Below are 27,742 nucleotides of genomic sequence, written 5' to 3'. Positions count from 1 at the left end.
ATGTGCAGCATCTACCTATACCTTTACTTGGATGACATCCTCATCAAGTCTCCCTCCTGGGAGAAAGGGATAGAGGATGTCCAGGCAACATTGGAATGTCTCAGCAACCATGGATTTGTGGTGAATCAGGAGAAAAGCTTCTTGATTCCAACACAGTCCCTAGAACATTTAGGAGTGATTCTGGACACAAAATGCTTCCCGATATTTCTCAATGAGGAACAGCAGTGCAGTAAGTATCCTTCTGCCCATTCACACAGTTCAGGGATCCACACAGGCAGATCTACAGTCTCTGGCCCATCTGATAGGTCTTCTGGTGCCTTGTCAAGACCTGATGGTTTGGTCCCACCTACATAGCAGGCAGCTACAGGGCCTTTTGCTCCTATACCAAAAAGCAATTGCCAACGGGTCCGGCCTACAGCTATCCCTTCTGCAAGCCCTTCAAGAGTCTTGGCCATGGTGGTTGACCCCCACCCCAGGCTGTCCACAGGAGTCAGCCTGGCAAGTCCAGTTCAGATAGTCGTCACAGCAGCTGCCAGCTTGATGGGATGTGGGGGTGCTCACCTGAACAACCTAGTCAGCCAAGGGGTGTGGTCTGCACAGGAGTCCCAGCTCAATGTCAGTCTTCTCAGATGGGCACTTCACCACTTCAAAGCCACAATCAAATGAGGTCCTCTTGAACACCCCTTTGGCCTCTCAGTGTAATTCTACTAATTCATCTCACACTATTGTGTAATTCATCTCACACTATTGCCCCGCTCGTGCTCTTTGCTCCTCTGATGCCATGTTTCTCGCCTGCCCAAGGGCCTCTACTTCCCTTGCTCGGCTTCGTCCATTTTCTTCTGCTGCCCCTTATGCCTGGAACGCTCTTCCAGAACATTTGAGAACTACAAGTTCAACCGCAGCTTTTAAAGCTCAGCTAAAAACTTTTCTTTTTCCTAAAGCTTTTAAATCTTGATTTTGTTCTGACTTTATACTGTTAGTTTTACCCTACCCAGTGCCTGTTTACCCTACCCTGTGCCTGTTTGCATTCTCTTCCCCTCCTTATTGTTTTACTATGATTTTATTAGAATGTAAGCCTATGCGGCAGGGTCTTGCTATTTACTGTTTTACTCTGTACAGCACCATGTACATTGATGGTGCTATATAAATAAATAAATAAATAAATAAATAAATAAATAAATAAAAATAAGAAGAAGAAGAAGAAGAAGAAGAAGAAGAAGAAGAAGAAGAAGAAGCAGCTGTACAATAATACCTGGAAGGGCTTTTTTTCTTGGTGTCAAGACTCAGGCAGAATTCCAGAAGAGGCGGATTTGTCAGCAGTTCTGGCCTGGAGTTCCTTCAGGCAGGACTTCTTAAGGGACTCAGTTCTAGCACACTGGAACACCAGTTGGCAGCTTTGAATAGTTATTATTATTATTATTATTATTATTATTAATAATAATAATAATAATAATAATAATAATTTGTATCCCGCCTTTTGCCCAATAGGCAAGTGTTAACGACCTAGATTTCTGGGTTTGGATGTCACAGACAATAATCTAAGTTGTTGAGCGAAGTGGACAAGGGGGCAGGAGCCCGCAGGCTCCCTTGCTGCTGCACACTGCTGAACAGGCCATGGTGAACCTGTGGGTCGTTTATTGAATGAGACCCGGATCACTGACTCTACTGGAAATGTCTTTATATTTACATTTTGTTGAATTAGCAAATTCATTTAATTTAATTACTCATTAAAATGTCTAAGATTCTTCATTTGTACATGCTTTAAAATTGAGCCTTTCGAGAGTACGGAACATATTTATATATTGGGTGCATTTTATTTCTCAGAGGACTCTGTTATTCAGATTTAGCAGCAGGTTTCAGGCAGTTTTATGGGCTCTATCACTGAGGGCTGACCTAAACATGAAAACAGCAGTCCCATCTTTTATTCTGTATGTGTGCTGTAATCCACTGTGGGGTCCTTTTTGAAGAATATAAGGCGTTAAATGTACACAAAATAGCAAAGGTTTAATAAACAACTTATTAACTGCAGCTAGATTAATAACTGCCAGGAATTGGAAGGAACAAAGGGATTATCAAATAGAAGAATGGTATAAAGAAGTCTGGGATATAGCTAGTAATGACAGACTCACGAGTAGTATTAAAGTTAAGAGAGGATTACTGAAGTGAAATGACTTTGATGAGGTTTGGAGTCCATTTGTTAAATTTGTATTAGAAAAAGGGAAAGGGAGTAAACCGTCGCAGGATACATTACAATTTTGGAAAGGAGAATAAGGGCCCCCGGGGGTGAGGTGGGGTGGGGGTGCACGAGACAGTATTATATTATTTCAATAAGTTCTTTTTTAATTTCATTATTGTGGTATATTAAGTTGATGTAGCGTGATTATTGTATTGTATGTGTTATAAAATTATATATATATATATGGAGTGCACAGGTGAGAGCTGGTGCTAAACTCTTCTCCCAACCCACGGACCTTTTTATAGGGATGTTTTCTACCCACAATACACATACATGACGTTTCTGCCAGCAAGGCTCACTTCCAATATTAGAGCCCAGCTGAGGGGAAAGTAAAGTCACTTTCTTATGGTTATGCTTTTTTAAAAGGAAGCTTGTTGACTCCATCCACATATGCCCGAACTAATGCAGTTTCACATGCAGTCTGCCATGCAAAAGCAGTTCCTTCTTCTTCGTCTTCTTTTCCTTTGAGTGTACACTGCTTTAATTAGCTCCATGTGCCACGAGAAAAGCAAATCTGATATGATGAAAACAGGGTTTTAAACTAAATAGTGTTGGAAAGCATCTCTGTGCAGTTGGGGACAGGTGTGTTTATAAGAACAAATAACAATGGGAGGATGGCAGGGACAGCTTACCTTTTGGGAATGAATCTAATAAATATGTGCCCTAAACTTGATCAAGCAGCCCAGTACTACTGAGTAGAATGGAATGATCAGGGTGTTCCCAGACGGAGGGCTCCTGGCGCTTATCAGTCAAAAAGCCTTTTCCTCATTAACAGATGTTTTTCTGGTAAGGAAAAAGATGGAAGAGGTGGGGAAACATAGGAGGGTGATGAACAGGGTATTGTTGATGTCTGGGTGTCTATATAATTTAATTCCATGAAAGAGACAGGGCAATTGTCTGGAAACACACCTGATAGGCATGAATGAATCCACCAGTCTTGCTTTCTCCCACATTTGTTTTTGGTTTGTTTTTTAATCTCAAGGCTTTTTCCATCCACTCTATAGAGAAATTTCTCATTTTGGGGAAGTTCTTATCAAACAATTCGAACAAAATTCTCACCCATCCCTAACCCCTGGTGCTACTTCCAATAATCAAACTCAAAGATGGAAGAACACCCTCTCTCCTCATCTGACAAAAGAACATTCTGCTGCCACAGCCTTTCTCCCCAGCCTTCCTTATCCTGTGGTGAGTCTGGCCACCTGTCATGCAAGGGACATTTGTAGCAAGGGACAGTTGTAGTATTTGTAGCAATACTACAAACGAGAAGGATCTTGGAATTGTTGCAGATCACAAGCTGAATATGAGCCAACAGTGCGATATGGCTGCAAGAAAGGCAAATGCTATTTTGGGCTGCATTCATAGAAGTATAGCTTCCAAATCACGGGAGGTACTGGTTCCTCTCTATTCGGCCCTGGTTAGGCCTCATCTAGAGTATTGCGTCCAGTTCTGGGCTCCACAATTCAAGAAGGACGCAGACAAGCTGGAGCGTGTTCAGAGGAGGGCAACCAGGATGATCAGGGGTCTGGAAACAAAGCCCTATGAAGAGAGACTGAAAGAACTGGGCATGTTTAGCCTGGAGAAGAGAAGATGGAGGGGAGACATGAGAGCACTCTTCAAATACTTAAAAGGTTGTCACACAGAGGAGGGCCAGGATCTCTTCTCAATCCTCCCAGAGTGCAGGACACGGAATAACGGGCTCAAGTTAAAGGAAGCCAGATTCCAGCTGGACATCAGGAAAAACTTCCTGACTGTTAGAGCAGTATGACAATGGAATCAGTTACCTAGGGAGGTTGTGGGCTCTCCCACACTAGAGGCATTCAAGAGACAGCTGGACAACCATCTGTCAGGGATGCTTTAGGGTGGATTCCTGCATTGAGCAGGGGGTTGGACTCGATGGCCTTGTAGGTCCCTTCCAACTCTGCTATTCTATGATTCTATGATTCTAATCTGCTATTTCATGTTCCAAGCTTTCCATCTTTCCCCAAATGCCACAGAAATGAGCTTTCTCTGTGGGCCCACCTATCCTTAGTTTTCTCAGACAAGCCAACAAATGAAGATTGCGTCAAAGCTTTGGACTTAAGCTGCCCAGGCCATCACTGCAAACCTCAATAAAGTCTACCCAAGATCTTGTTTGCAGTGTTTTTGTTCAAAGGCTGCCAGATTAAAAACAAACACCCACGGACTTGGTTTTCTTATTTTCTGCCTTGAGGTCTGCTGAGTGCCATTCTCAGGCCGAAACGTGACTTTGCTTGTAATTCATGTCTGTCCAGGGCCACAGATTGATTCCAGATTTCCTTGGGTTGGCTGAGACCTCAGAGTAAAATTCCTAGACCCAGCTCTTTTAAGTAGCCTAATAAGAGACTCTAGCTTTCTTCTGGGGTTGAACATCCAATAGATTTCCTGTTTTTAAGAGCCAGAGGAGGGACAAAGGCCCATTACATAACGATCTCAATGAATCACTGGTTATAAGGCAGCATAACTAGGGATCTGAGATGAAAGTAAGAGGAAAGGAAAACACTGTTTTGATTTATAACCGGGGAGGGAGGAATCATAACAAAGAGGTATATTAGGTTACGGAATAATTTCAACTGTGGTTCTTCCAGACACCACAGAACGCTAGCTGCTTCACAGTGGTGCGCTTGCCAACATGTCTACTATTACTGGTGATAAAGAATTATAATTTTATGAAGTGACCACTCTGAAAATGGGAACATTAAAATGTTCCCATGGGAACACTGACGTAGATAGAAAGGGGCACATGTCCAATCCTCATTCCATTCCAGAAACAGAAGTTTTGACATCATCATCACTTTGTTTGACAGTGTGCATGTGGTCCAGCCTAGGATGTAGGTTATATTACAGACATAACACCAGGTGCTGCATGTTGAACTTGGTTCAGTGTAACACAGCAGCCGTTTGCACATGTAGGACGATCAAGACAATCTGTTGCCTGCACAGGAGCAAACAACCCCCAGTTTGCCCTTTCCCCTCCTCACCACTGCTACCAAGTAAACGTGTTTATTTTTTTCCTGTATATCACCATTAAGACAGCCCTTTATAGTTTTTAATTTAGATGTGTTCTGTGGATTTCCCTACTGACTAACCTCTGAACTGGCTAGAATGAGAAAACAATTATGCATGGAGTGAAAATCAAGGCATCAGACCAAAGTTAAAAACCCAACCAATTCCGTTTTTATTAACATTTTTGGAAACAGTAGTGAAACAGTTATTGTAATACTATTTCTAGTAGTAAAAGAAATTATTTTTCTTCTTCTTCTATTGGGCTATGAAACAACATGAACAAGCATATCCATCTTCTAACCCTTTTCTAGACTGGCCCTTTTTAAGCCAAGGCCAACAATAAAGCAATTTATTTTAGCTTATCGTAGTCTTTTGGCAGTGCAGCTTCCAGTCTTCTTGCTTTCAACTCAGCTTCTTTTGTCCCTGGAGTCTGAGTTATCTGCAACACTTTCTGTCCCAGTTTCTTCCTTTCGATTTATACCTCTTAAATAGACTTACTGCCTGCTTGCAAATTTCACTTATATTCTTATATTTCATCATCATCTTCATTATTCAAATTCCCCTTCCCAATCTCTTAGCCAATCAGAAGAGCAGTACTTTTTTGGGGTTAAGTTTCTGGTTCCCTTATTAACTAGGATTCTTCTCACTCTTAGGTTTCACTTTGCTGAACTGAGCCATTGTACCTTCCGTAGAAGTCAATGGAAAAATCCAAGTTTTTAATGTGGCTGGGGCAGGGCACCAGTATGCCCATCCCACACAGCCAAAATAAAGGTGGGGACCCCAAAACAATCCAGTAAGGACTGAGCATGCTCAGTAGCCATAAAATGCTGGTTGACTGTTATGGGGAGGGGGGAGGGGGGGGAAGCAGCTGGAATAGGGTGACCATATGACCAGATTTGCCTGGATTTGTCCGGGTTTTTGGTGGCAAATCCAGGAGGGGAGGGGAAATCCGGATTATTATTATTTTTCAAAGAGCAGCTCTAATGGGAATTAACAAAAATGCTTATAACTCCGTCATTTTTTAAGATAAAGACATGAACCTTGGCACAATGGTAGCTCTTAGGAAGGGCTTTAGCCACACCAAATTTGAAACAGATCTGTTAATCCATTGATTTTTTTAGCAATTTTTTAAAAATTGAGGTTTTAAAATTATTATTTTTAAAATCATCATTTTTAAATATAAAGAGATGATACTTTGTACCATGATAGGATTTAGGTAGAGCTTTAGCCACACCAAATTTGAAACAGATCTGTTCATCCATTGATTTTTTAGGAATTTTTTTTTAAAAAACAAGGTTTTAAAATCATTATTTTTAAAACTGTCATTTTTAAAGATAAAGAGCTGAAAGTTGGCACCATGATAGCTTTTAGGTAGAGCTTTAGCCATACCAAATTTGAAACAGATCTGGGGCCAGTAGCAAACCCTGTTAACAACAACAGCAGCTTGCAATGAGTGAAGATAGTCAGAAAAGATATTTGAGGGAAGGGGAGAATGTAACACACAGAGTATAGCAAAAGCTTCAAAGTACAGCAAAACCTACAAAAGTAGGAGTGAGTGAAGTTAATTTCAGATACATTGAATCTCTCACTTGTTCTTTATTTCAGTGATTTTAACATTAAGATGTTACGTAGAACAGATTTGTCTTAAATGTGTGCTGTAAAATCAGATATGTGACCAAGGCTATGTTCGGGTGGACACGCCCCCTTGGGGGCGACCATGTTGTCCTCCTTTTTGGTTTCCAAAATATGGTCACCCTAAGCTGCAACCCTGAACAGAAACACTTCATGTTGTTGCAGGGCCATACGTTTCTTCTCTATTTCCAATAGTCAGACCTAGGGTCTGGTTATATGTGACCAAAGCCCTGCAGTGGCTGTGAATCTGCACTCCGTCAGTTATATACCGTGGAGCTTTCCCGTGAACATGTGCTTTGAAAAAATTGGGGACTTACCCCGACTTTTTTGGGTGGAAAAAACCAAGGCAGCTGAAGGCATGGAGGAGAGCTGCTGTCCGACCTAGCAGCAGCCTCTTCCTAGGTGGTGCTGGGAGACAAGCGCCGAAGGAATCCAGGAAGCTCTGCCGGTCTCAGGTGAGTCTGCATTGCAAGGCAGGCCGAGGCTAATGAGCTCATCCTGACTCCTAGTCCCAAGAACCAGAAGGGGTTCTGGAGAAGGACAAGCAGGGCCGGTGCCAGACTATTTTGCGCCCTAGCCAAGGTGAGCTACTTTCAAACACACACACACACACACACACACACACACAAAATGCCAACTTTGATTTTTAAGAACAGATGTTTCCTGGAAAATTAAGAAGCACAAAACTTGAAACTGCTAAATTTATTTTAAAGTGCTAGAAATACATCATGCCAATTATAGCAAACAAATTGGAAAGGAACGTCTATGGGTCTAAAATGCATTATGTAATAGGAATATCACCTCCAAATCATTCTCCCCAACTCACATATGCGCGCACACACACACACTCAGCATCACTCATTCCAAACAAACACACACATGAACACATGCATTTACTCAAAGACCCCCTGCACCCCATTCACCCATACATTCTCTCTCTCTCTGTCTTCCAGGCATGTTCCGGAAGTCTGAACGTGGAGCCGCCCCACCCCCACCCCAGTGTCCCTGGCTTCACTTTGGTTGGGTGGGCGCAGGGCACCATCTCGCCCGCCCAGGCCCAACTGAATCCTCGGGCTGGGCTGGGCCAGCTCACAGCCAACCCGTGTGAGTGCTGCACTGTGCCCGGCGCCCCTCTTAGCTTGGCACTCTAGGCAGCCGCCTGAGTGGCCTCTATGGTAGCACCGGCCCTGAGGACAAACTATTAAATGGTGGGCCAGAGGGAGCAAGATGGTTCCACGCATTTATATTTGCTGGATATAAAGGAATGAAAATCGTTTTTCTGCAATGATGCTTTATAGCTCTTTTCCAGCACTGCTTCCTGTGGAAAGCTTCTTCAACTAGCCTGCGTGGGCTGATGGTGCATTCTCTCTCTCTCTCTCTCTCTCTCTAATTTTGCATTTCACTGTGTTATTTTGAAACACAAGCTTCACATAAATTCTTTGAATTTGTTAAACTCCTTTTCCATAGACTCACTTATTGGACATATACCAGTGAATGCTGACAATCAAGATTTTAGACATTCACATTTGTCTGACATTATGAGGTGTGTGGGTGTGTTTTTGTTTCTTCACACATTATGAGGTGTGTTTTTGTTTCTTCATTTTAAAACTTAAATAAAAAGCCTTACTCGAATTTGGGGTTAGGGAACTTGGCTGGGTCTGGAAGCCATGAGTAAAGCTTTAAAAAGTAAGAACCTTCCTTGGCCAAATATCACCTAAATGCTAAGGTAAAATAACCCCACCCTGGAGAACAGCAAAATCCCCACCACCACATCTCCAACTTTCACTGAGAGATGGTATAGTGCTTGTGATAGGGCCAATCCTTGACCCAGGGCAGATTTCTAAATGACCTGGATGAATCACAGCTAAGACCATAAGAAGAGCCATGCTGGATCAGACCAAGGGTCCATCTAGACAAGCACTGTTCACACCCCAGGATTAGCAATGCAAAGGCCAGTTTGCCTGTGGCGGACTAGTCATCTGCTAAATTTTGTGTGGAACCAGACTCTTACTTTCAAAGGCCCCAGGACACAAGACACAGGCCCACAAGTGTGTGTGTGTGTGTGTGTTTTGTGTGTGTGTGTGTGTGTGTGTGCCATACTGACCTCGCTCCCACCGAAAAAGTCTGTGTAAATCCTGACATTTTCAAAGCACAACTTTGCGGGAAAGCCCCACGGAGGCTGCGAATCTGTGGCTGTGTTGTATAACTGATGCAGTGCATATTCACAGCTACTGTGGGGCTTTGGCTGCATATAGACAGTCCCCTGCCTAGGCTGGTGTAGTCTATGACTGGGTTTGTACATATCACACGTGCCGGTTACGTGCCAGGAGGATTTGCATAATTGCCCTCATCAGCACATGAACCAAGCAAGAGTGGCTTGATGCTGTGGTCATTAAGCCACTCAGAATCCATGGGCTATTTTAGGGTTCTGGGGGTTAATACCGGCAACAAGCCACCGTTGAGAGATTTCCAGGACACAGCAAGCTGCGCTGGCAAGGTTAATTATGCAAATCCCCCTGGCAAGTGACCGGCCCTATGTGTCTGTGTGTGATAAGAAGGTGAAAAAATTGCAGTTTGAGTCAGAGAGGAGTTGAGGTTTTGCAAGTTAACAGGGTTCTGTGGTGTGGGCTGTCTCCCTCTGGAGATCCAATAAGTGGTGGACTCCAGCTGTCTGCTGGAGTATTTAAGCTCTGTGCTTGTATCTTTGTAAATAAATGTAAATGTTACAAATACCAGTTAATTCCTTCCAAAGGAAACCAAACCTGTATAAGAGCTGAGGCCCTGGAACTTCTCACTAGTCAGAGAAGTGGGGTGAGTGGAACAGCATATACGTATCTGTCAGCCTTGGGACTGGAGGCAGAATGTGTTTATTTTTTTAACTTTCTTTTCTAAAATCAGATGACAAATGTATAATTTACTAAAACAGTTCAAGGGGGAAAGGGTTTACTTGAGATGTTAAAAAAAGACTATTTTAGCAGATGTTGGATCAGAATGTGCTGGGCTGCTTTAGAAATCTTGGCTTTTGAACTTCAGATTGTTGTAATGTAAAGGAGCAAATCGCACTGGGGGAAAAACCTTCTGAGTTCATGGCAGAGGTGAGACATAGGCCAGACTTTCCTCCTAGTTCTCAGCTAAGGCGACAACCCAAAGCATACTTACTATGGAGTTAGCCCTAAGGATTGGGACTTACATCTTCATAGGCATATATAGAATAAGGCTTCTGGGTATCTTAGGCCAGTGGTCTTCAACTGGTGGGACGCAACCCAAAAATGGGTCGCAAGATCAGTCCAGATGGGTTGTGGCAAAGCTGTTGCTGCCACGTTGGACAATTGTGAAAGTGGGTTCCATGCTCGGGCTGAGAGTCTGAGGTGGGTCACGGGTCTGGACCAGTTGAAGAGCTTCATCCCATGTACTTGTTTCCCTCAAATTATCCCCTGCAGCGCTAAGCTGTCACCATTGTTGTTGCTACCGAGAGACTAGATCCTTTGCATACCAGGAAGTGGGTTTAAGGGGGGAAATGTAAAAAAATCATTAAAAATCAACGGATGAACCAATCCGATTCAAATTTGGTATGCTTAAAGCTCTCCTTAATATCTATCACTATGCCAAGTTTGATGTCTTTATCTTTAAAGCTTACACAGATATAAGCATTTGTTTAATTTTTCTTCAAATCCTGTTCTTGCGCCCCAGTGGCCGCTCGGAAAACAACAAATGATACGCTCGAAAACTAGTAGAAAAATACGGCGAGGCTTTTGCCTTTGAAGCACAATTAAAGCAGGATGCATGGGAGTACTTCACAATAAAAGCAGATTATAAACTGGAAAACTTCGGAGTCCTTTGCATGACTCTTCCCCCCCCCCCCCACAGGGCAAACTGCCATCTTGGCCCTGTGGGGAAGAAGAAGGACCGAGGGGACAGGAGCAGGCAGAAGTAACATCGGGGCCTGCTCCTGCTGGACTCTTCCCCCCCCCCCCCAGGGCAAACTGCCATCTTGGCCCTGTGGGGAAGAAGAAGGACCGAGGGGACAGGAGCAGGCAGAAGTAACATCGGGGCCTGCTCCTGCTGGACTCTTCCCACCCACCCCCAACAGGGCAAACTGCCATCTTGGCCCTGTGGGGAAGAAGAAAGACCGAGGGGACAGGAGCAGGCAGAAGTAACATCGGGGCCTGCTCCTGTTGGACACTCTCTCTCCCTCTCTCTCTCTCCTCCCTCCCTCCCTCCTTGACTCCTTTTCCTTGTGTGTCATGTCTTTATTAGATTGTAAGCCTGAGGGCAGGGACTGTCTTTTTTTCTAAGTGTAAGCCGCTCCGAGAGCCTTTTTTGGCTGAGGAGCGGGGTATAAGTATGATAAATGATAAATAATTCGCAGTGATTGCACAGTATAACGCGGTTGTGATAAAGCTCCAAGAGTCTATGGCACTCTGAAACTCCATGGATGAGTTGGAACCCACTTGCACAAGCTTCCGCAACCTGGGGCACAGATGTGTTGGGCAACAGCTCACATAATCCTACAGTTGGCATACTCCCCAAGTTGGGGAAGGCTGCACAAATGTGATACAGCATGAGCTAAAGTGCATCACACCAGAGATGCCCTTTTTGTTTAGGGGTTGTTTTTTCTTCCTTCAGAGTATATAGGGGAGAAAGACAAAGACAATAACAAACATTGTTTTATTTGTGTAATTTTATTTTTATTTTTATTTTTATATTAAAGAAAAGTGGGATCTAATTTTTTTTTTAAAAAAAATGTAAATTGATGCTGTTTTTATCTTTATTTATTTATTTTAATAGCATATTGGTCACTGGCCTGAGATATGTTAGCATAAGTAAATTGGGATTAAAGACGGGTCCTTAGTCTATAAAGATTGATGATGTGGGTTTTTTGACATTACACTGCTGCAGTTAATATGATTGACCCATTTGCTAGCACTGTAAGATGCAGAATCAGATGGTTGAGGAATTATAAAAAGTTTGGCATAACACAATAAGGGTGCATTCATCAAAATTAACATCAAGACCCAGAACCCTTCTAATCAAATGCTATGCTAGATTATTATTTTTTAATTTCTGCAATGGAAACAAAGCACTGTTGCTTTATGTGAACAATATGAACTAATAATAAAATAGCCAACTAAAGTCAGTCACACTTAGGTCCCTTTGAAATCACTCATAACAGACTTCTACCACTGATTTCAATAGAACTTAAGCATAGCAAGCTTTAGCTAGCCTTGATGTGCACTGTGCCCATTTAGACTGCAATCATAACCATGCTTAGCTTATCTGAAGAGAAATCTTTTCCCCCCAAAATCAACAGGACTTACTTGTATGTAAACACAGGTAGAATAAGAAATTTTAGCTGTCTATTTTAAACTATCCAACTGCATGCAAAAATATTTTCTAAATTCCAAGTGCCCAAATAATTTGAAGTTTTTTACTGCAGGATCATACATCGAAAAGCTTAAAACTCTCCAAGCAATATTATTTGTGATTATATGTATGTTTGCCTCCAATAATGACAAACTAAGGAACCAGGGGGGCAGGGGTGGGGAAACAGTTAAGGCTACAATGCACATTTTCCTGGGGATAAGCTCTATTGAACACAGTGGGATTTACTTCTGAGTAAATATGGATATGGTTGCACTGTCTTCTTTACTGATCAATTGTAAGCTGCTCCGGGAGCCTTTTTGGCTGAGGTGCGGGATAAAAATACTCTAAATAAATAAAAGAATTATTAGATATTCTACATGAGTAAAGCATCTACTTTAATGTATCAATTGACAGCAACAAAACACTTCAAACATATTGGATATTCATGGATTTCATTAATAACCCCAGTATAATGAATGGTCAAAGAGAAAAATGAGTTTTATTTAAAAACTAAAAAAAAAACTAATTTTGCACAAATTTCTGGCAGAATCTGCTAAGCACCTTTGAAAAATCTTAATTAATGGGATAAAGCTGTAATTTAAAGGAGCAGATCATACCAAAAACCTCACACCCTAACAAGGAATTAGTTATCTTTAGGTCAAATCTTATACAAACTTGCACTGAGATAATGAATATAATGTATGAGATCATGTATGTGGAACACTCTAGTGCACTTTATAAATGTTAAATATTGCATTAGGGTAGGGTTGTCAACTGATATATTGATGTTAATACTTAAGACTGAGAGTTCAATTCACCAAAAGGATCTACTAAAGTAGTACTAATATGATTAAGATGGGCAGGACGGGATAATGCATCAAAATTATGATAAAACAATGGCAATGTTCTTATTTGAAAATGTTTGAATTAATTGAAATATACTTCTGAAACAAAGCATCAGATTAGAAAAGAATGGACTAAGAAATGCACTTCTTTGAAGGCAAAATGCTGAACAGGTCTGAAGCCTTTTTACTCTTTGAATTTAGAATGCATACTACTAACTGGTAGGCAATGTTCACAACTTTTTGTGATACTAATATTTTCTGACCACTGATGTAGGTCAATTACCACTGATTTGGGTTTTATCTTAGCTGTGCACAAGCAGAGAGTATTTAAATTTTGAGAACATCTAAATGTTACTATTTGTACAAAAGCAATATATGGTTAGATCCAGAATTTGCTCGCAGAATGTCTCTCTGCCTGATTTTGGGAGTTCTACTTCCCCCTTACACATACCACAGCTCACTCCATTCAGCAGGGGTCTCATGGTCCTCTTTGTAGCATTTTCAGTGGGCTGGAGGAGCTGTCGTGAGAAGGCGGCAGGGAAGTCCACTCCCATCAGCACAGATGACCCGGTATAAACCTGGATCCAACCTTACACACACACACACATTTTTGAACCAAGGAGTCTCGCAGACTGATCTTATTCTTGTTTACACAGAAATCAGTCCTTCTTTATTCAGTGGGATTAACTTCTGAAAACTGTACACAGGATTGTATATTCCATTAACTAGTGTTACAATGTGATGTGATAGATAGAAATACTGAAGAAAGGCAAGCAACTCATTCTATGCATCTCATCAACTTCAACCAAATCTATTCCTATTTTGCTGGTGACAGGCAATAGCTTTCTCAGAAAGTCAAGGTTTAGACACTCCTCCCACTATTGTCTCTCTTCACAGGTTTCTACAGTGGTCCAAAAACTTGCTGACTTGGGGACCTATGTCTCTTTTCCTCAATTTTAAAACAAAAACAAAGGCAGCCTAGGATGGCTGCAACTGAAATCAGAAGAGTGGTGAGAGAGGAGGTCTTCCTCTCCTGAAGACAAACCCCCCCTTTGCAAGATGCACTTTTTGCTGCATGGGGAAAGATGTGGAAACAAGGATGCGAAAACAGCTTGCAGGGTGGTGTGGGGGCATGGGATTTGTAGTAGCAAAGTGGCAGAAGGTGAAAGGCTTAAACAGCCACTCTTCCATTCCTGTCACAGGCAAAAGTGACTTCCAAGGCAGCATCACATGGAGTTTGGCTCTCTGTTAAACTTTGCCGATAAAAGTCTTCCTTACCTTAGAGATGTGCTTCTGCTCTCAGGTAAGCAGCAGGAGCCCTCTGATGTGGCCAGCACCTGCAGAAAGGAAAAGCAAGCAAAAGGCCACCGGCTGCCTGTCCTCTTCTGCTGGGGTTTAAATTTCTTTGGGAACAGATGAAAGAACCAATAGAGATATTTGGGTGGTTCCTTCCTGAGATCGTGTTTTTTTCCCCCTTCTCAGATGGATGGACGGTGGTTTGAGGGATGGAAAAAGAAATTCATGATTGTGTGTCAGTTGCTCTGGCTGGAGAAACTGGGTTCTATCATGCAAACTTGGATTTAAACTGAGAAGTAAGTGCAAGAACTTGCTTCCAAGATAGTATTGTGCCCAGGGGACAGACTGGCTGGATTTGACCCAGGAGAAGACCCGGACTCCAGTCTCAGTTAAGCCGTGGGGTTTCTGGGAACACTTGGGCAAGACACTGTCCTGCCTCAATCCCATTTTATAACATGGAATTTCTAGCAATCTACCTCAAAGAGTGGCTGTGAAGACAGCTGAGTTTTTGGAATGTTACCCACCCTGAGCCTCAAGGATAGGGCAAGCTATACATCTAAAAATAAATAGCATCAAGAACGTAATGTTCAAGAAATCAGTGAATTAAGGTAGGTAATCTTTACCTGACACTGATACATTTTTAAATATGGTTTCTTGGTTTCTGCTTCTTGTTATAACTCTTCATGCTTTAACCCCACATAGGGTTGTTTTGGGGGGTCTTGGGGTGTACTCATTTGGTGCACCCAGCATGGTGCCTGCACTCCAATCTCATGATCCCTTTCCTGTCTTCACAGCAGAGGTTGAGTAAGAGTAGCAGAGTCCACACAAGGGAAAGAGGAGCAGCACTGCTGAGCTATACAGAGCACCTGTGTCCTCTCAGGTGCAGCTTCTAAGGCCTGGTCTACATGTACAGCAGAATCAAGTGATAAGAATTCTGCTGTGGCAGATGTGGTCTAAACTAGTTCAAACTGCAGAGTTAATGAAATGAATGCTCTCCCCACTGTTTTTAACTTTTGTAAACCGCCCAGAGAGCTTCAGCTATGGGGCGGTATATAAATTTAATAAATAAATAAATAATGAAAAAACACTTCTAGGAAAAACTAGCATGTCTCAGCCTGCTAATTTTCTCCTTGCAGGGAGATGTTTTTAAAATTTCATTGGAGCATTAAAAGGCCTATCGGTCATTCTCATAGGGGCATGAAGAAGATGGGGATGCGGGTGCTTTTTCAAATTCCTGTTTTGCCTGCTTGAAATGGGCATGTCCATGGAATGGAGGGAGTTGGGATGTGTCGTCTGTGTTCTCCATCCTGTCCTGCCCCCCATTTTGGCCCTTCCATTGGCAGATCTCACCTGGTGGAGCAGATCTGCTGGCTGAGTGCTGGTTGGCAGGTGGTAGGGTACTTTCCACCAGCAAGGGGGCACGGGGCTCTGCCTCATCGTAACCCCCACCAGTTGGTGGAAATTCAAGTTACGGTTGCATGAGCTGTTTTCAAGTGGACTATGCCAGCCACAAAGCCCCCAGACAAATTGAAGCCTTGAAAACTGAAGATGGAGGGACAGAGCAACTACAGTGGGGACAGTGTAAAAGCCGGAACGGAACAGAACAGGCCAGAACGATTCCTTTATATTAAAAAACCATGCCAAAAACAGTGGCATATGTTAGAAATACTTGAAAACAATATTTTAGGACTAAAACCCTTGCAATATTATATCACTATTCACCCCCAGAACAACATCCACAACAGAATGGATGGCCTGGAACGGCCACTTCCAAATGACTGAAATCAACCAAACCCACCAGGCACACGTAACTCCATGGCAGAAATGCAATAAGCACCAAAATTCCCATGAAAACCACACTCCAATACCCATCCCAGGTCATAGTCTATATTGTGCAAAACAGGCTGGAACGGCAACTTCCAAGTGAGCCAACTGAATCAAACTCAACAGTCACACATTACTAGGTGGGACAGATATAATAAGCCACAAAACTTCCTCGAAAACCACGTTCTGGTACTCGTTCATATTGCCATAGTCCATATTGCGCAAAATAAGCCGGAAAAGCAAATTATGGGTGAGCAAAATGAGGCACAAACTATTGTGGGGAAATAGCCCAGAATGGCAACTTCTCTGTGCATGAAGGCAATCAAACCACTCATTGTACTAAATGGAACAGTTAATAAACTTTCACAGAATCCAGAGTGAAGATCTGGCAAAGACAGTTTCCTACAGAAGGCGATAGTAGAATATGAACAACAACAACAATAATTTCTTACCCGCCTCTCCATTCTGATCGAGGCAGGGAACAACAGTAAATATAAAATACATAAAACTGAATTAAAACATAATATACATTGTTAAAAACATCCTAAAAACATTCTAAAACAATGCCAAGTGGAATGGGTATCAGAACCTGACTTTCATGAAAATTTCAGAGGTTATTATGTCTTTCCCATCTAGTGATGCATGCGTGACTGGTGAGTTTGGTTGCCTTACCTCACTTGGAAGCTGCCGTTCCGGCTCGTATTGCAGAATACGGACTACGGCCCAGAACTGGTAATGGAACACAGTTTCAGTGGAAGTTATGTGGATTATTATACCTTTGTCACCTAGTCAGGTGTGAGTGGTGAGTTTGGTTGAGTTGGCTCAGCTGAAAGTTGCCGTTTCGGCCTGTTTTGCGCAATATGAACTATGGCTCAGAACAGGTATCGGAACGTGGTTTTTGTGGATGTTTTGTGGCTTATTATATCTGTCCCACCTAGTAATGTTTGAGTGGTGAGTTTGGTTGATTTCAGTGATTCGGAAGTGGCCGTTCCAGGCCATCCATTCTGTTCCGGATGTTGTTCTGGGAGTTATGGGCTTAATAGCACTATAATATTGCAAGGGTTTTAGTCCTGAAATATCGTGCTCAAGTGTTTCTAACACATGCCACTATTTTTGGCATGTTTTTTAAAAATATATAAAGGGGTCTTTCTGGCCTGTTCTGTTCCGTTCCAGCTTTTACTCTGTCCCGCTACTGTGCTATGCAACCTTCGCCAATTTCAACGGAGCTAAAATGTATGGGAGCTAGTTTAAACACTTCTTTAAGAGCCCCATTTTATTGATTGATTGATTGCCTTTCTAGCCAAAGCTCTCTGGGCAGTTCACAGAAATTAAAACCATAAAGTAAAAAACTTAAACAAAATATAAAATGCAATATAAATTATAAAAGTACAACCAGGATAAAACTGAGCAGCAATACAGAGATTTAAAATACAAATTTAAATACTGAGAAAATAAAAAGGTCTTCAGTTGCGTTGAAAAGAATATAACATAGGCAAGTTTCTGTTCCAAAACCAGGTTTGAAGCCCATAAGAACGCTAAGTATTATTTCTGCATGCTAACAAACCATGGTCTAGATCTCGCCCCTGGTGACCCTGCCAAATTTCAATGCAGATGTGGTAAAAATCTTTGATCACAGTTTCTCTTGTAGTGAAAGGAAGCAATAAGTAGTGTATAAGTATATTATGATATGTGTTGTGCTACTTTAAGTATTGTTATATTCCAAAGGACCATCACTGATCTACCTCTTGAGAGGGTCTTTCCAGAGGCACATTAAACACGCAGCTTCATCACGCAGGTAAATGACCTTATACATTCCATCAAACACAACTGCTCCTTACCTGTGAAGCCCTTACTGCTAGAACCTGGCTTTCTCTAGCCTTCAGTTGAATGTTTGGACAACAGATTGCTCTCTGAGAAAACAGAAGTTGTACACCCTTACACTAGGGATGTTTCCAGATGAGGCTTTTACTGTGCAATTGCCCTGCTATTTTATGGGGTTCCCGATGACACCTTCAGTATGTCAATCCCTAGAATCCTTCTAGATGGTCAGCTCCTGGTGCTAACAACCAAGATACATTGTGCATCTATTCCATCTTTTCTTCCTTTCTTCTGGTAAAAAAAACATCTGAAGAAGCATTGGGAAAACACAGGGAGGTAACAAATGGAACCCTTATTTATTTATTTATTACATTTTTATACCGCCCAATAGCCGAAGCTCTCTGGGCGGTTCACAAAACCCTAACAGCATTTCTACAAGACGCTCTTATTGCACGCTCCTGACTGGCCACTCACAGAAGTTTGTGGATCCTTTACATGACATTGTCAACCTCCAGATCATCTCCCATGCTTTTTGAGCTTTATTCCACTTTTTAAGATTGGCGATAAAGCAATAAGAAAGGTTAATTATGGCATTGCACTATAATGCAGCCACTAGATGGCGCTGCATAATGAAACAGATAGAACACTGCTGAGAAAGGAAGTTTTTAAATCATATGTCCAACTTGTAAAGGTGCCCATCATAATTCTGGTAAGAATGCAGGACTTCAGCCCCGTGTGATGAACCTCTGTGTTTACCTTCAGCCCCGTGTGATGAACCTCTGTGTTTACCATCTAATTTCTATCCTGAAGTGAGATTTGGTCTGGGGACTTCACAGCCCACACTCTTACAGTAGAACTGTTTGCATTGGTACTGTAAGAGTGTGAGCTGTGAAATATGAGTGTGTTGTTAATTTGCTAGGGGTGAGATTTTAGAAAACAAATTGCTGGGGGGTAGAGTTTAAATCTCCCCTACCTGAACTGGTCCCAATCCAAATTGGAGGCCTGTGTGCTTGCTTGTAAGTAAAAAGCAAGAGGAATTCAGCTGCATGCTTAGTAAACGTTTTCAGGATTGCAAGCCTAAGCTCTCATGCATTCATTGACTTGGCCCCGTTATTAAATGCAGTATCTTCCATACTTCCTTATTCACTTCACTATCTACAGACAGAGGGTAAAACCAGTACAAATGGAGAAGAGTTTAAGTTATGAGGATGATTACAACATCCAGTCCAAACAAAAGTAAATGGCTTACCTTTAAATACGACATTGAAAGAAGAATCAGATGCATTTGCTCAGGGAAAGGGTTCACAGATTCACACCACCAGTGTGACTGCCTACATAAGAGTCATAGAAGTGGGAAACTGATAGTGTATGATCAACTCATAGGGTACCATATCATCCCCTTCTGGAGGTGGCACAAAAATATTGCTTTTTGGCTGCCTCTATTCTAGGGTGGCTTTCCTGGACAAGCTATAAATATTACAAACGTTTCTCCCACAGATGGCACAGTTTTTGTCCAAGAGTTGCATGCACTGAAATTGTGCTTTTTATGGAGAGCCTATGTAGTGTAGTACATGGAGTATTGGACTTTAACTGGGGAGACCTAGGTTCGGATCTCCCCAGCCATGAAGCACGATGAGTGACCTTGAATTATTCGCTCTCTTTCAGTCTAGCCTACCTACAGGGACTGCTGCGAGGACAAAAGCAGATATCTCACTTATACCATTCTTAGAAGAACTGCAGGATGCAAATTTTATTTAGCTACTTAATAACCTGTATTTACCCAACTTGACCTTAACCACTAAAATATCTTTTGCCAGGTTACAGTGCTAATAATTTCTTGAGTGAAAAACTATTTTTAAACTAGCTCAGCTGGGACTTTTCTACACAGTGCAAGGAAAGTATGTGATGCAGTTACGCAACATACATTCGTGCAGAAGACTTTTCCAGCCATTTATCACTTGGCATTATGCTCATGATCATTTTTAAGACTGGGTAAGTGGCACACGCTTAATCATGATCAGGAAGTAGCTGAGAAACTGAAATGTTATGTATCTGTAAACTTATTCATAGGCATACAAAGTCATGGGGAAGGCAGAGAGGCTGATAGAGAAACCAAATGTGTAGTAGTAATTATGGAACTGCAAGATAGGCAGACATGCTTCAGAGGAAAGTGACCACATACGTGCTTTAAAATGAATGTTCCATAGCATCATATTTTCCTCTTGGAACTCCATCCCTCATGATTTTTTTATGAGAGCTCTCCTCCCAACCACCAGGCCCTTGTGGTCTGCAGAAACCCTTACTTGAGGGTTTTGCAATGGCTACTAGTAGCTGAAGCACAAGGGCATTTATATACACTGACATCACCACATCATAACCTAATAATAGTAAATGTGTTTTTTTTCTTCTCATTCCATGAAGATGCTTCAAGGAATTTTCTCAGACTTATATATGGAAAAGCTACATAATAAATGATAGTTTACTCTGGATTTTAATATGACACTAATAAGGGGGCAATAAGGTTCACATATTTTCCACATCAGATCAGAGAGAAGCAGTGTTTGATTTACTGAAGCCTGGGGGTGGATTTAGACGATCTGGTCTTATAATCCCACCTCACCATAACTGGGATTGCCCTGAAGGGTGGTTGTGAGGAGACAGTGGCGTAGCGTGGGTGGGGCTCAGGGGTGGTTGCCCTGGGCGCAAAATTCTTAGGGGTGCAAAAAAAACCTTTTTTTAAGAAAGTAGTAATAATAAATAAAAAAATTAAAATCTGTGTAGATCCAACTGTGTAGACAGGGCAAATAAACGTTGCCACGTAACATTTTACAACATTTTTCTTGTTGCGCACTGGTCAGGAAGGCCTTGCAGGCTGCATTTCCTCCCAAACGGGCCTCTCTAGCACATGTGTTGCTGCTCTGGCTACCTTGTAAGTCAGAGCTTTCCAAAGTTTTCATGTTGGTGACCCAGTTCTTAGACATGCATCATTTCGCGACACAGCAATTCAGTTTTACTAGCAAACCGGAGGTTAAACTAACATCTTATAAGAGATACGGACAAATACATAAATTGTAATAACGAAATGTATGGGGACACAACATATCTCATGAAAACCTTTCATTTATATTTTTAAAAATATATGATTTGCAAGATAATAACATACATTTCCAAGACTTTTCACATTGAACCAATTTTGTCGAGCTGCAATCAAGCGGCGGGTGAGACGATGTTCTATCAAAAAGCTGGACCCATGGAATTTCTCGAATGCGTCACTTCAGGTGCAGCCGCGTCACCGGAAGTGACGCAGAATCAGCTGTTTCGACCCGATTATGCATACTGCGCATGCGCAGTACCTGTATGATCCCTCGACTGTGGTGTGCATACACGGATGCGACGAAAGGGGAATATACTAGTGCACCATACTAACCGGCACCTTTGCTGCATAAAAATGCATGCAAGTTGGTATTGCTTATTTCACATAGACTCAGAGGTTTGTCGTTATGTTCGCGTGACACACCTACACACTGCAGCTGACACACTAACGTGTCGCGACACACAGTTTGGAAAGCTCTGCCCTAAGTCATCCAGAAGGAGGACAGAGCAGCAACGCATGTGCCAGAGAGGCCCGTTTGGGAGGAAATGCAGCCTGCAAAGTGATCGGTTATCATATCAAGCCGCCTCGTATCATATCAAGCCGCGAGAGAGTTTGACAAACTTTGTTGTGACATTAAGAATCTTTCTAACTATCCCTGTTTCAACTGCCAGTTGTGAAAGAAGTTTCTCAAACCTTAATCAAAACGTATCAGAAACCTACAATGACCCAAGAAAGACTGAATAACCTAGCAATACTGTCAATTGAGAGATTTCAATACTGTAATTGAAAAATTTGCACATTCCTGCCAGGTGATTTTCAATAAATCTAAGTACTGGTATACTAGCATTAAATTATTTTTACTTTAAATAGATCAGTATTTCCTTACAATATAATACATGTGCTTGGGGGTGGTGGTGATAAGGGGTTCAATACTGGACTGGTGGAAGGGACTCAGGGATAGGGTTGCCATACTTCCCGGAAAACCGGGAATGTCATGGTTTCCAAGCATTTCCAAAATGTCCCGGCCAGTCAGTCAAGAATCCCGGATTCCTGTTCCAGCCAGCCAGAGAAATTCCACCCTCCGAAATGGTGCCTTGAGCCTGCTCAGTGGAGTGTCAGTCTCCATACTGAAGTCTCCTCCAGCTTTTGAGAACTAGTGGAGGAATGTAATTTAGTGTCATTTTTCCTGTTTGTTTGCTTATACTGTTCTTTGCCTATTATTTATTCTCAGGTACTTAAGAACTTCAGGCTGCAATCCTATGCATACTTACCTGGGAATAAGTCCTATTTAACTTAATAGGATTTGTTTCTGAGTAGACACACATAGGATTGCAGTGTCAGATAACTAAAGCTTAGCTTTCTTTCTTTCCCTAGACCTTTACATATTGCTCAGGTTTTTTTTTAAAAAAAAACCAAGCCCCCCACCCCACCCCAAAAAATGTCCCAGTTTTGTGGATTCAGAATATGGCAACCCTACTCAGGGAGTGCTAAAGGTCCACGGATTAGGGGTGCAATACTTGCATTGCCCCGGGCGCTGGCAATCCACCCTATGCCACTGTAGGGAGGTCAATACCAGATGAGGCTTTTATTAGGGTGACCCTATGAAAAGGAGGACAGGGCTCCTGTATCTTTAACAGTTGCATAGAAAAGGGAATTTCAGCAGGTGTCATTTGCATATATGGGGAACCTGGTGAAATTCCCTCTTCATCACTGCAGTTAAAGCTGCAGGTGCCCTGCCCTCTTTTAAATCTGGTCACTCTAGTATAGCTCCTGCACTTTAAATGTTGTGATGAAGAGGGAATTTCACCAGGTGCTTCATATGTACAAATGACACCTGCTGAAATTCCCTTTTCTGTGCAACTGCTAAAGATACAGGAGCCCTGTCCTCCTTTTCCATAGGGTCCACCCTACTTTTATTATTATTGAATTTTACAAGAGATCGTCGTCTTCCATTTGTGTCCACCCGCCCCCGGGGTTTTTCTCAATCTTTTCTCCCCCCTCAGCCCCACAACCTCTCCCTCAGCTCCCGCTCCTCCCCTCACTCTCCCGCCTCCCCCGGCGCACCAACTCGCCGCCCATCCGGCGAAGGAAGCGCCGCCGCCGCGGCAGGGCCCTGAGAGCGCGGGGCATTGTGGGGAAGCGGGAAGATGGCGGCGGCCTGGGCCTGGGCCCTGCGAGCGGCGTCTGGGCAGGTCAGAGCGGCGGTCGCGGCTGTTTCCTTTCCTCCCCGCGTTTTCATTTCGTCCCGTCCCGGCTTTGGGCTACGCCGACGCCTCGGCTGTGCTTCTCATGTAACGCCCCAGGTCTTTTCAGACCCTAAATAACGCGCAGAACCACTTGCAAAGTACAGGGTCAGGGTGGAGTTTCGTGTATCTCGGCTGCAAAATGGAGGTTCCTCCCCCCCCCACCCCCATTTTTTAAAAAGAGAAACGATGCCCTGCCCCTATCACGCACGTAGCTCTTGGCACTTCTTTTAATACGCATGCAAATACCGTACCAAAAAAGAACGTCATTATGAGTATATTGATAGTGAGATAATTATGCTGCAATCGCGCACCCATTTAATTATAATTATTATTTCTTACCCGCCTCTCCATTCTGGTCGAGGCGGGGAACAACGCTTGGATTGCTTCACCTAGTAAGTAGTTAGTTTACAAAATTTGATCATTGCTGTTCTGGGAATAACAGCTAAGTTCATGATGCTTACCCTGCAAATAACACGACAGACCCCATGTATGTTGATCCATCCATTCTTAGCTATCAGAACAAGGCGTTATATATGCAGGTGTTGAGAAGAGGAGCCCTCGCCCTTTATTTCTAAGTCATCCGTTTGGATTGAAGCAAAGTGCTCCAGATGTTCTGACGAAGAACCCGGCTTTTATATCACACTCCTCTGCTTTCACCTCCTGCCTCCATCCCTCATTTACCTATGAGGAAGCCCTGTGGAACTGAGCGAAACTTACTTCTGAGTAAATATGTTTGAGAAAGCACTAGAAATAATTCTCTCCGATGTATGCTCGTGTATGCTAGGTGGTGGCTCATGTCTGGGCGTGGGGAGGTTGGGCAAGGAGCATGCAGCCATGTTCAGGTGTACAGGGCAGGGGAGGGTGAACCCACCATTATTCTGACCCTAAATTCATTTATCAAATGGGTTAGATGACCATAACCTTTACTTAGTTTGGGTGGTTCTCTCTTTTGGGAGAATAGTACTCCATCGCGTAAGGAAACCAGAGTGTCTGGTTTCTTTGAACAAAATCCTGCGCTCAGGTTGGCTAACAACATGCATTTCTCATTTAGGCTGCCATCTTGTAGCTGCTTGCCTGGCAGAAACCCCATTGAAGTCGGTGGGTCTTGCTTTTAAGTAGATACGTATAGGATTGTGCTCTTAGCCTCACAGCAACTGGCTGCTACCTGCTGCTACTGTTTTTCAGAAATTGAAGCTGATCAAGATAGGCCGGGGCATAAAGTTATTTAGAAAGCCCTTACCAAATAATTGGTAAGTTATTTGGTAAGGATTTCATCAGGAGGCTGCCAGGCTCAAAACACAAGCTACGCTAAAATACACTAGATCAAACAAACAAAAAATAATTAAGTCAGGCTTGTAAATAGCCATTGACCTTCCTGCTTGCGGGAAGCAAGAATTGGCTTCAGGTAACCAGGCAGCACTTCCCTGCTTCTGTGTGCCTCAGATTAGTAATATTTATTTAATGCATTTATTTATTTATTGCATTTATATATCGCCCCATAGCCAAAGCTCTCTGGGCGGTTTACTAATGATAGACCAGTAAATTATTTATGGGATCATTCTTTGGGATCATCCTTTTGAAGGTTGGCTTGTCAAACTCTTGTCAGCAAATTGTGGCAAGGTATAATTAGATTTTAAGAACAACAGTTATGCTGATAAGTATCTGAATACGTGTACCTGACAAGATGTGCCAGACCTTGACTCCAATTTCTGCTTATTATAATAGGTCTTCCCCACGCCATTCATTGGACAAGTAAGGGGATATTATGTGGACTGGAGGATGCTACGTGATGTTAAGAGAAGGAAGATGGCATTTGAATATGCAGATCAGAGACTGCGGCTGAATTCCATCAGGAAAAACAAAATTTTGCCCAAAGAGCTCCAGGTAAGGACATGAAGTGCTCAAGGTATTTGGATCCTGGCATAGGATACGTCAGATTCATGGATCTGAGTAGACCCAGGAATCCGAGCTCTCCACCGCTTCCCTGCTTCATGCAGACCGAAGGCGATGTTCCCCCTCCTCCCCTCAGTGCAGAGAAAGGGGATGTTGTTGTAGGTCAGGTGGGTTCCTGCCAGCCTCCTTCCCTCCCCAACACCTCTGCTCAATGGGCAAAAACAGTCATGTAGCTAAAACACAGAGCAGGGGGAGCATGAAGGCAAAGCTCGCCTTTGTGCTCCTCCCACTCTGCATTGAATGCCGATCAGCCACCAAGTTTAGAGGCTGGCAGGCATCTGGATAGGATTGCATCCATAATGTACTATAGAGATTCTATTTGGTGTATATATACATTTACTTCTAATTCCATTTATTCTGACAGTACAAAATATACATGCAAGTGGGGGGCTTGTCTTCCTAGGAAAGAACTGTTCACATCTCATATGAAATAGGCTATCCCACAAAGGATAAATTCCAAAACACACTACCATATATCTTCGATTCTAAGATGCCACCGATTGTAAGACGCACACTAATTTCAGTACCACCAACAGAAAAAAAAGCTTTGATTCTAAGAAATAATAAATGCACCCACGATTCTAAGACGCACCCTGGTTTTAGAGATGTTTATAGGGGGGGGAGTGCGTCTTAGAATCGAAGAAATACGGTAGTTAAAATTCCAAAACCTATTACTTGAATACATTATCAATGCACTAGTGGCCACAGAAGAAGAAACAATTTTGGGCGTGAAGTATAGGACACTGGTTGTAACTCTTTAGCAAACCCCACTCAGGTGTATCTGAGGAAATCTGATTGTTTTCCTCACAGGCTTGCAGGGTCCTCTGGTAGTTTAGGGGCTGGGAGGGTGGGGAGAGTTAAAGCTTGATGGCAGCATAAATATTGGTGGATCTAGGAGAGGAATAATGCGCCGCCCCCCAGTGGTTGTGAAACATAATGTCACATTTCCTTCTCATGGTCCTAAACGTAAAAGAGGTCAAAACAGATTGGTGAACTATATGTAGTAGTAAAATCAACATTCACAATTCTGTAAACATATATCAACAGTACATACAACACAAGCATCCATAGGTACTACTGCAGTGTTAAGACCAATTTAAGACTCTTGCCAGTCCTTCCTCTAATGTATGTAGCCTTACAGAACTATACATTTTATAAAATAGGCAACTAAGGGGGCCGAGGGCTCCCCCAAGGATTGTTTTTTTAGCATGGCAAGGGACGGCAGTAGTCATACAAATGTCAAATAACGATACAATAGTTCAGGATGCTGCCCAAACAGGAACTTTCCGGCTGTCGGCTCCAATGGTAGCTGCACACCCTGTGGTAGGGCATCGCCATCACCGCTTTTCCTTTATTCCAGGAAGTGGCAGATAAAGAGATTGCTGCCTTGCCTCGGGACAGCTGCCCTGTGAGGATCCGCAATCGATGTGTTCTGACATCCCGTCCACGAAGTGTTGTATGGCGGTGGAGGCTCAGCCGAATTGTCTTCCGCCATCTGGCTGACCATGCCCAACTCTCTGGGATACAGAGAGCCATGTGGTGAGCTATGAACAAGCCTTCACTTCAGACAAGACAAACATGACCCCCATTTGAACTCCTAGAATGTATTGAAGGCAATGTATAAATCACAGCATAAACAGAGTGTGGGGTACGAAGAGTGCAAATTGGTCGAATGCTGTAGAAAAGGCTAGTTTTGATTTTGTTAAGACTTACAAATTTGCTCTTGGCATCTTAAAAACAACAACACCCTATGAAAAATAAACAGCTCCAGGCTTGTATCCAGTTCATTTCTTGCATTTAAATTTCAAAGTATAACATTCACAGTGCTGAAGGGCTGTATATGAATTTGAAAAACGACCAGTACATAAGATCAAATGGATGATACCTCCAATCAGAACTGGATACACAGTGATTGTTTATGTCTTGCTCTCTCTATGACTTCCAATGGCACAACAACCAGGAGGACGAATGGCTCATTTCCCTCTCTGCTGATAAAACCAAGAGATTGCTCATTCCACAATGAAACCCACGTAAAACTTTTCCCAGGAATCCAATCACATGTTAGCGAAAGAGCATTGCATACTTTTCTCAGGATGTGCACCTTTAATCTCTGAGGAAAATTCACGAAGGCTGGAATTGTGTCGCTCCTGCCCTGGATACTCAAAAGCCTCTGAATGTGGAGGCTTTATGGGTCTCCAGTGCAGAGTGGGAGGCATGTTGGGCCTCCTGCTCTGCCTTTTAGCTAGATGGGCTATGGGGACAGGGAGGGGTGGCTGGGGATAGCTTGTATCCCCACATCTCCTCACCCAGCTGCAAGCCCCCAGTTACCCCTTTTTGAGCTCATGTTTGGGAGCTCATAGCAGTTCTCTCTGCGCCAGCTCAGAGGTCAGAGCCAGGAAACGGAAGAATTCTA

At 42.8% G+C, this 27,742-nt stretch overlaps 1 protein-coding gene across 1 annotated transcript; it reads left to right on the top strand.

Annotated features, from left to right (window-relative positions):
* On the top strand, positions 1-27,107 carry MRPS14 (mitochondrial ribosomal protein S14). The gene is made up of 5 exons (XM_063130212.1): positions 1-229; positions 23,134-23,322; positions 24,428-24,474; positions 25,102-25,260; positions 26,690-27,107. Exons 1-5 carry the CDS (start codon positions 1-3, stop codon positions 26,870-26,872), a joined length of 807 nt encoding a protein of 268 aa, XP_062986282.1. The 3' UTR covers positions 26,873-27,107.
* Positions 27,108-27,742: the final 635 nt, after the last annotated feature.

This window comes from Elgaria multicarinata, chromosome 1 (genome assembly GCF_023053635.1).
Source record: "Elgaria multicarinata webbii isolate HBS135686 ecotype San Diego chromosome 1, rElgMul1.1.pri, whole genome shotgun sequence".
NCBI classification, from domain to species: Eukaryota; Metazoa; Chordata; class Lepidosauria; order Squamata; family Anguidae; genus Elgaria; species Elgaria multicarinata.
Note: the sequence above shows the minus strand (reverse complement) of the source record. Positions and strands in the feature narration are given on the sequence as shown.

Excerpts from the sequence above, each read along its gene's own strand:
- MRPS14 (XM_063130212.1), top strand. The coding sequence starts at position 1 with ATGTGCAGCATCTACCTATACCTTTACTTGGATGACATCCTCATCAAG. Across the intron at positions 23,323-24,427 it reads TGCGAGCGGCGTCTGGGCAG|GCTGCCATCTTGTAGCTGCT; the intron begins GTCAGAGCGGCG and ends TTTCTCATTTAG. Across the intron at positions 24,475-25,101 it reads CAGAAACCCCATTGAAGTCG|GTCTTCCCCACGCCATTCAT; the intron begins GTGGGTCTTGCT and ends TTATTATAATAG.